The sequence below is a fragment of the Coregonus lavaretus genome, assembly GCF_964263955.1.
Source record: "Coregonus lavaretus genome assembly, chromosome: 20".
NCBI lineage: Eukaryota > Metazoa > Chordata > Actinopteri > Salmoniformes > Salmonidae > Coregonus > Coregonus lavaretus.
The window spans coordinates 13,671,327-13,681,457 of NC_140007.1; the positions used below are offsets into that span (position 1 = coordinate 13,671,327).

General features: G+C 43.0%; 1 protein-coding gene across 1 annotated transcript; it reads right to left on the reverse strand.

Moving 5' to 3' along the window:
* Positions 1–8,749: 8,749 nt before the first annotated feature.
* LOC311147380 (putative G-protein coupled receptor 173) lies at positions 8,750–9,913 on the reverse strand (the record flags this gene model as incomplete). The annotated part of the gene is made up of 1 exon (XM_084184076.1): positions 8,750–9,913. One exon carries the CDS (start codon positions 9,911–9,913, stop codon positions 8,750–8,752), a length of 1,164 nt encoding a protein of 387 aa, XP_084040202.1.
* Between the last annotated feature and the right edge of the window lie 218 nt (positions 9,914–10,131).

Here is a 10,131-nt window from a genome sequence, read left to right on the forward strand (position 1 = left end):
AGTGGATTCGATCCCCGGGACCACCCATACACAAAAATGTATGCACGTATGACTGTAAGTCGCTTTGGATAAAAGCGTCTGCTAAATGGCATATTATTATTATTATTATCATACTATCTCCGTGCTCTGAATCCTCTGGTCAGGCAATTGGCTCTGGTTAGCATTAGCTTTCCTTAGGAGGTCAGATGGTGTGCAGGAGCACCAGAGCCCGGGGCAGCAGGGGACCGATGGGTGGTCGCGCTAGGGTAGGTTAGGTGTGTGCTGGGACCCTTATTGAATTTGCTGGATTTCTGGAGGATCAGATATGCTAAGCACAGGCAAAGAAACACGAGGCTAAGGAAATGGAGCATAAGCCAAAGCACCCAGATGGCCCCAGTGTGGAACGGCCATGTGTGAGAACAGGGATTTTATTATATGAATAGGCTGACTAGAGCGTTGTTTTCAGGTTGCTGAGGATATACAGTTCTCTAAAGAACTATTTAGAAAGATCTTCATGTTTTTTATACTTTGGTCATATTGAAGAAAATATGTATTTCTATGTACAGGTATGACGATTTCACCTACAGCATGTGGGATAGCATCAAATTAAAATACACTGAACAAATATAAACGCAACGTGCAACAATTACAAAGATTTTACTGAGTTACAGTTCATATAAGGAAATCAGTCAATTGAAATAAATAGGCCCTAATCTATGGATTTCACATGATTGGGAATACAGATATGGATCTGATGGTCACAGATACCTTAAAAATAGTTAGGGCTGTGGATCAGAAAACCAGTCAGTATCTGGTGTGACCACCATTTGCCTCATGCACATCTCCTTCACATAGATTTGATCAGGCTGTTGATTGTGGCCCGTGGAATGTTGTCCCACTCCTCTAAAATGGCTGTGCGAAGTTGCTGTATATTGGCGGGAACTGGAACACGGTGTCGATCCAGAGCATCCCAAACGTGCTCAATGGGTGACATGTCTGGTGAGTATGGGGCGGCATGTAGCTTAGTGGTTAAGAGCGTTGTGCCTGTAACCGAAAGATCGCTGGTTCTAATCCCCGAGCTGACTAGGTGAAAAATCTGTCGATGTGCCCTTGAGCAAGGCACTTAACCCCAATTGCTCCTGTAAGTCGCTCTGGATAAGAGTGTCTGCTAAATGACTAAAATGTAAATGTATGCTGGCCATGGAAGAACTGGGACATTTTCAGCTTCCAGGAATTGTGTACAGATCCTTGCAACATGGGGCCATGCATTATCATGCTGAAACATGAGGTGATGGCGGCGGATGAATGGCACGACAATGGGCCTCAGGATCTCGTCACGGTATCGCTGTGCATTAAAATTGCCATCGATAAAATGCAATTGTGTTTGTTTTCCGTAGCTTAAGCCTGCCCGTACCATAACCCCACCAACACCATGGGGCACTCTGTTCACAACGTTGACATCAGCAAACCGCTCGCTCACATTATGCCATACACGCTGTCTGCCATCTGCCCGGTACAGTTGAAACCAGCATTCATCTGTGAAGAGCACACTTCTCCAGCATGCCAGTGGCCATTAAAGGTGAGCATTTTCCCACTGAAGTCGCTTACGAGGCCGAACTGCAGTCAGGTCAAGACCCTGGTGAGGACGACGAGCATGCAGATGAGCTTACCTGAGACTGTTTCTTCGGTTGTGCAAACCCACAGTTTCATCAGCTGTCTGGGTGGCTGGTCTCAGACGATCCCACAGGTGAAGAAGCCGGAAGTGGAGGTCCTGGGTTGGCATGATTACACGTGGTCTGCGGTTCTGAGCCATTTGGACGTACTGCCAAATTCTCTAAAACGACGTTGGAGGTCGGCTTATGGTAGAGAAATGAACATTACATTCTCTGGCAATAGCTCTGGTGGACATTCCTGCAGTCAACATGCCAATTGCACGCTCCCTCAAGACTTGAGACATCTGTGACATTGTGTTGTGTGAAAAAACTGCACATTTTAGAGTGGCCTTTTATTGTCCTCATCACAAGGGGCACCTGTGTAATGAACATGCTGTTTAATCAGCTTCTTGATATGCCACACCTGTCAGGTGGATGGATTATCTTGGCAGAGGAGAAATGCTCACTAACAGGGATGTAAACAAATTTGTGCAAAAAATTGAGAGAAATACGTTTTTGTGCATATGGAACATTTCTGGGATCTTTTATTTCAGCTCATGATACATGGGACCAACACTTCACATGTTTCTTTTTTATATTTTTGTTCACTATATGTTCGAGGGGAAGCTTTGCAAGTTTGATGCTGAAAGTTAGTATAAAGGAAAGATTGCATCACAAGTTGAAACACAGCATATAGTAATGTTACGGTTCTGCAAGTTGATCATGAGCCTCTTTCTACCCACAAGTGGGGCTAAACTCTTTGCAACTTGGTGACCTTATGAAGATGGATAACAAGGCATGAAAAAGGAAGACAGTATCTTTACTGCCTTTAAATTAATTCACTGTACAAGATGGTATCTTGTAACCTTGTGACATCATTATTTTGGGGCGGGGTTATGTCCTCTTTCTGTTGCGTGGGCTAAAAACAATTGTGAGTGCAATACACACAATAAATGTTATCAATAATACCCCAGGTGAAGAGCAACATACAGGTAACTGCCAAAATAATGGAGACACTTGAGTAAATGAGGGATTCAAAGTGTAAGGAAAGCAGGTGCTTCCACACAGGTGTGGTTCCTGAGTTAATTAAGCAGTTAACATCCCATCATGCCTAGTAAAATCATGTATAAAAATGCTGGGCAGGCCATTATTTTGGCAACCATGGCGATGCCTCCATTCACAGGGCACGAGTGGTCACTGAATGGTTTGATGAGCATGAAAACAATGTAAACCGTATGCCATGGCTGTCTCAGTCACCAGATTGCAACCCAATTGAACACTTATGGGAGATTCTGGAGCAGCGCCTGAGACAGCGTTTTCCACCACCATCAACAAAACACCCAAATTATGGAATTTCTCATGGAAGAATGGTGTCGCATCCCTCCAATGGAGTTCTATACACTTGTAGAATCTATGCCAAGTTGCATTGAAGCTGTTCTGGCTCGTGGTGGCCCAACTCTCTATTAAGACACTTTATGTTGGTGTTTCCTTTATTTTGGCAGTTACCTGTAGCTGACAATGTTTTATAACCGGAGTCATGTCTCGACGACTGGTTGTGAATTTGGGTGTCTTGTGTTTGCATTCACAGCATAGAATAACTTCATTACTTGCTCCTAACTTTTAGATATTGTGTCCTTATCTGCTGCACGTAAGGAATGTGTTACATTTAGTCATTGCAATCTGTCAATAGTTTCAAAGGAAATTTATTTTTCATTACAAAACCAACGACAAAAATCAAAAATGGCCAGAGACATGCTTAACAGCTCAGCCAGTTTTTTTACGTTTTTTAAAAATATAATACAGAAAATATATGGAAACCACACCCTCTGACTTGCTGTTTCCATGATATTTAGGGGCCCAAAGACATTTACATAGGTATCCTTCAAACCTCTGCTATTTTAAGTTTGATATTCAACTGCAGATTTTTGTGTGAGCTTTGACATTTTGTGGTTCAGCTTAAAGGGTAAAGTCAAAAGTATTTCAGTTCTGAGATTCAGGATTTGTTCCACTATTCAGAGACATACAGTACTAGTCAAAAGTTTGGACACACCTACTCATTCCAGGGTTTTTCTTTATTTGTTTTACTATTTTCTACATTGTAGAATAATAGTGAAGACATCAAAACGATGAAATAACACATATGGAGTCATGTAGTAACCAAAAAAGTGTTAAACAAATCAAAATATATTTTATATTTGAGATTCTTCAAATAGCCACCCTTTGCCTTGATGACAGCTTTGCACATGCTTGGCATTCTCTCAACCAGCTTCATGAGGTAGTCACCTGGAATGCATTTCAATTAACAGGTCTGCCTTCTTAAAAGCTAATTTGTGGAATTTCTTTCCTTCTTAATGTGTTTGAGCCAATCAGTTGTGTTGTGACAAGGTAGGGGTGGGGGGTATACAGAAGATAGCCCTATTTGGTAAAAGACCAAGTCCATATTATGGCAAGAACAGCTCAAATAAGCAAAGAGAAACAACAGTCCATCATTGCTTTAAGACATGAAGGTCAGTCAATCCAGAAAATGTCAAGAACTTTGGAAGTTTCTTCAAGTGCAGTCGCAAAAACCATCAAGCGCTATGATGAAACTGGCTCTCATGAGGACCGCCACAGGAATGGAAGACCCAGAGTTAACTCTGCTGCAGAGGATAAGTTCATTAGATTTATCAGCCTCAGCAATTGCAGCCCAAATAAATGCTTCACAGAGTTCAAGTAACAGACACATCTCAACATCAACTGTTCAGAGGAGACTGTATGAATCAGGCCTTCATGGTCGAATTGCTGCAAAGAAACCACTACTAAAGGACACCAATAAGAAGAAGAGACCTGCTGGGCCAAGAAACACGAGAAATTGACATTAGACCGGTGGAAATGTGTCCTTTGGTCTGGAGTCCAAATTTGAGATTTTTGGTTCCAACCGCTGTGTCTTTGTGAGACGCGGTGTGGGTGAAAGTGTGATCTCTGCATGTGTATTTCCCACCGTAAAGCATGGAGGAGGAGGTGTTATGGTGTGGGGGTGCTTTGCTGGTGACACTGTCTGTGAGTTATTTAGAATTCAAGGCACACTTAACCAGCATGGCTACCACAGCATTCTGCAGCGATACGCCATCCCATCTGGTTTGGGTTTAGTGGGACTATCATTTGTTTTTCAACAGGACAATGACCCAACACACCTCCAGGCTGTGTAAGGGCTATTTTACCAATAAGGAGAGTGATGGAGTGCTGCATCAGATGACCTGGCCTCCACAATCCCCGAACTCAACCCAATTGAGATGGTTTGGGATGAGTCGGACCGCAGAGTGAAGGAAAAGCAGCCAACAAGTGCTCAGCATATGTGGGAACTCCTTCAAGACTGTTGGAAAAGCATTCCAGGTGAAGCTGGTTGAGAGAATGCCAAGAGTGTGCAAAGCTGTCATCAAGGCAAAAGGTGGCTATTTCGAAGATTCTCAAATATAAAATATACTTAGATTTGTTTAACACTTTTTTGTGTACTACATGATTCCATATGTGTTATTTCATAGTTTTGATGTCTTCATTATCATTCTACAATGTAGAAAATAGTAAAAATATAGAAAAACCCTTGAATGAGTAGGTGTGTCCAAACTTTTGACTGGTAGTGTACATGACTATCCTCATGAGTCTCTTTTCATAGACTTAATGTATAATAACACTGTGGTTGCACATGTGTCTGAGGAGACAGCTTTTTCAGTCGTTTTATTTTATCCAGAACATCAGTATGTATGTTGTCTGTCCACATACTGGGTCATAATAACTACAGCCACACTGTAAAATCAGTGAGTTATTAAATAAGACATTCAGATGTCAAATTGGCTAATGACTGGCTTTGGGCTTTTACAAAGCCAAAACTCTACAGAAGAGACAATTTGAATGTTAGTTCTATGACCAACATAATGCAGTGTATTTCAAATTTACACCCCAAGCCAAGATCACATATACAATTATTTTATATGATGTTATTCCTTTCACTGAGACACATTGGAAATTAATAAGAGTGCAATAATCATAGTAGCTGTGTGGGTAGAACCACTCGCCCCAAGCTTACCTGGTTAAATAAAGGTGAAATAAAAAATAAAATAAAGACACAATCTCAAACCGACTTCACCCTTCATATTCACATATGTATGCAAGAACAGCATCTGCATTGAGATAGAAGGCTCTGTAGCCCAATTTAGAGGAACTGCATGTGTAAAAATGTTTATAGGCTACCTCTTGAGGCTCTGCAGTTGAATGGTTTAAGAAGACACTCGCCTCAGGTTTTTGAATGAACCTCATTGGTTTTAGCACATTCAATTCTCTGTGTCAGGAACAGGCTTAGGATGAAAAAGACTGAATAAGCATTTGCAGGAGTGACATTTCAAAATGCAACATTTCTGGCCATTCTATTTCCCACATGTCCTTTGTTTTCATCCCTCTAGCCTCTAACATACGCACATTCATACTTGCATACAGAAACACTCACACACGTGGTATAAATATGATGACCAGGAAACCCTTCCTTCCCCCCCTCAATTCCAAGTTTGTCCATATAATAAACGTTAAATAGTACAGAGGTCATAGATAATTTACAAAAGATAGTGTGCCTGAAGCAACTAAAAAAGCACTGTCAGGCATTTCTGCTTATCAAAAAATCACTCCCGGTCTCCCTCCTTCCCTCCTTTCCTCCCCAACACCAACCAACCCCAAAAAACACATATTTTTTAAATCCTTGTTTTCATAGATCAATACACAACACCAGCCTCATTCCCTCACCTCCTCCCCTCCCACTGACTGATAAGAGAAGAAACAACAACAAAAATAAATCCACAATAATCCAGGAAGGGCTTTTGTTAATTCCATTAATTGTCGGTGTTGGATTAAAGTTTCCTCTGTCCTTTACACACAATTGCACACTCCTGTGTTACAATTTAGCAAATGTTTTTTCTTTATTACAATCCTTGTTAAAGTTTTTGACTGGAGTTTTTTTTAAGATTGCGAGGAGGAGAGGTGTGTCCTCCGAAAGTAATTAATTACACAGTGTTGTGTTTCCCCATTAGTTGGAATAATCCCTTGATGTTTATTACTTCAACACATAGAGGCATACAGCTGTCAACTCTTTCTTGCATTGGTTATAAACAAACCTTTTTTTTGAGAGAGAGCGAGAGAGTAAGGCCATAATGCAGATAATAGAAATAACAATTCAATTATCTGTAGCTTTTTCATTGTTATTGTTCGTTTTTGTTGTTGTTATTGTTTGCAGACAACATTAGAGCATTTAGAAAACCAAAATAAACGTACATTTGTACCCACAAAGGGATAGTATCACATTCCAGACCTCTGCTTGACATTCACTTAAGATATTACAATCTCTGTGTCCCGGCCTACACTTGGTTCGCATTCTGGTTCAAGTCTAAATCATGTTAAGAAAAAAACAATTGATTTATCATCAATTCTCAAATGTGTGCAAAAATATAAATTGGCCATATTTTCCCCTACCTCTCTACCAAGACATTCATGTGAAGTGATGATGTCATCAAAGATAAATAACTTTATCCTATCTGAAGATCTAAACATTCTGGTTTAGCTTTTATGAACATTTACTATCAACTGTCTTTTTAAACAATTTCAGATTTATAAAAGAGATTTCCAAGGTTCAATCATCTGCAACAATACCACATGCAGCAAAATGAATTTAGCAAGAGCATAGAGCATTTTCTGTCAATTTATCATTGTTTTTCTTTTATAAAGTGGTCTCAAGTTCTCAGTTTGTCACTGATTGGGGCATTGGTCTGTTTAAGTTATTCTCAGAAATAAAGGGATAACACATATCAGCTAAACATGTACTTCATAATTCTGTCTGCCTATTAACACTTCACAATTATTATCTGCTCATTTTTGTTAAACGCTAATGAACACAAGATCCAACTGTTCTCGATGGCAGCTCTTTTAACATTTTCCCCATTTCCCATAGTTTATTCATTGGAAGTGTTAGACCAAATTAGAATGTAATAGCAGGTGTTCATAACGTATGTCCGTGCCATATTAACTCTTGTTGTCTTTTCATGATAGCCTCTTGTCAGTTTCTACTTCCGCCGACTAAATCCTGCAAGTTTTCTTTCAAGGGTATTAGTTGTGCAAAGCATCGAAATGAATGTAGACATTTTTTCAAGATATTTCAAGATGGACAAATAAATAAACATAATAATTAATCTGAGAAACCCCAAATAAATCCCAAATGAAGCCAACAGTGCCTGAGTATGCTATTTGTACAAAACTCATAATTTCTCTGTTTGACTGTGTTACTGATGCCTTTGATTCAAGCAGATGAAGGAAGCAGTGCTAGCACACTCTCCTATTAGTCATTCACTAGCAAATCGTCAGAGGACCATCTGACATTTTTGGTCTGAGAGAGAACAGACGAGGGAGTGACTGAGCAAAACGACCAGGTTGTCCCCACAACCTACAGAAATGTTGCCACCCTCACTTCAAATCTCTTTCACAATAGAAGGCCCAGAAGGATAATTATCTTGGCCTCGCCACATTAAAAGTTAGAATACAAACATGCATCTGAGATTGACTGTTTGAGTTGTTGGTTTAGTCTCGTATTCTGTCTGTGTGGAGAAGGAATCCCTCTCTTAAATTAGTTTCCTGACCAAGGCCAAAAAAGGAAAAGCTTTTTTTTTTTATGTCAGTTAGCAATGTAACTGATCTCAAATAAGGCCAAATCTATACGCAGGGGTCAAAGGTGTTTTTGGTTTGATAATAGAATTATGAAATAAAACATTCTTCCTATAATAATTTTAGACCAACAATTGGTTTCATGGTTTCTACACTGCCGCAACCACATGCCTTTTTAAGAAGAATTTAGAACATCCCAAATGAGTTTCAAAAGCTTCTCTGACAAGGAGAAACCTAGATACATCACACGGAGGTGAAATGAAATTCTGAAATTCTCACCACTTCAGCAGTTCCCGATTGAACCCACCACTTTTAAAGCATCTTGCACTGAATCAAAGGCCACAACAACTAAAATGGTCCCTCATGCCATCCTAACCACTCACAGACATCCCTGCCACCGCCCCTCCGCACCCTCCCCAGGTAAAGACCGCCCACCGTCCCCATCACATGACGAAGTAAGGCTCTCGGGGCAGATGAGGTTTAGTCCTACAGCAGGCTGGCAGGTGGGCCAGGAGACCCTTCTTCAGGTCCTTGTTGAGGAAGAAACAAACGATGGGGTTGACCCCTGCCTGGGCAAAGCTCATCCATACGGTGGTGGAGAGGTACCGGTGCGGTATGGTGCAGGCCTTGACAAACACCCGCCAATAGCAGGCCACTATGTAGGGCGACCACAGTACCAGGAACAACAGGGTGATCATGTAGAACATCCTCCCGAGCTGCTTCTCCGCCTTGAACTCCTCCATGCCCAGCAGTCGCCGGTTCTGGTTGTGCAAGTTCTGCCGGATGCCCAGCAGGGTGGGCGGCATGGGGCCCCGGCCGAAGCCCGCGATCCAGTTGGCTGCCGCCTGGCCGGTAGCCCCGGGCCCGTGGAAGGTCCAGTTTTGGCTGATGGCTGGCACCATCTGGACGGGCTTCATCTTGCGGTGCTTGTACTCGAAGAGCAGCAGCTTCATATAGACCACGTGCGTAGCCAGGATCAGCACGGCCAGCATCAGCATAAAGCCCAGTGTGTCGTTAGCCTTGAAGTAGCGGTGCTCGAAGATGCACTGGTCCTCCTCGCGGATGAACTTGTACGTGCCCACATCAAAGACGGGTGGGAAGGCCATTGCCACTGACAGCGTCCACACCATGCACACCACTGCCACGCACGTCCAGAAGGTCATGCGCTTGGTGTAGAAGCGGTGGTGGGCGATGGCCATGTAACGCGTCACGCTGATGCAAAAGAGCATGAAGGCGGCATGGAAGCAGAAGAGCACAGCCATGAAGGCCACCACCTTGCAGCTGAGCACGCTGTAGGTCCAGGCCGAGCCGTTCTTGATGGACACCAGCACGAAGGGGAAGCAGACAGCTGAGCGGATGGTGTCAGCCAGGCACAGGTCCAACAGGAAGTAGTAGGGGGCCTTGTGCAGGGCCCGGTCCCTGAGGACCAACAGCGACACCACCAGGTTCCCCACCAGGCTGATGCAGATGATCAGACCCAGTAGGACCAGTTTGATGTATGTGGACACGGCCGACGATGGGCCCCCGACTGCCATTCCTCCCGTCGTGGCCACCACTGCAGCCAGGGGACCGCCGAGCCCCTCGCTGCTGTCATTGCCATTGGCCATCCCTTTGGATCCCGTGTCAAGCCCTCTTTTCTCCTGAAATCCACCCCTCTTCCTTCTCCCTCTCCTCCTCCGCCACCTCCTCCTCCTCCAGCTGCCCTTTCGTTCGTCCTCGTGGTTGCCTCTCCTCTTGAGCTCACATGGAACCGGAGCGCTTCACTCTGCATTGCCCCATTTTGCACTGAGCCCCTCGTTTCCTGTTGCGCTACCCCTCGATGCCT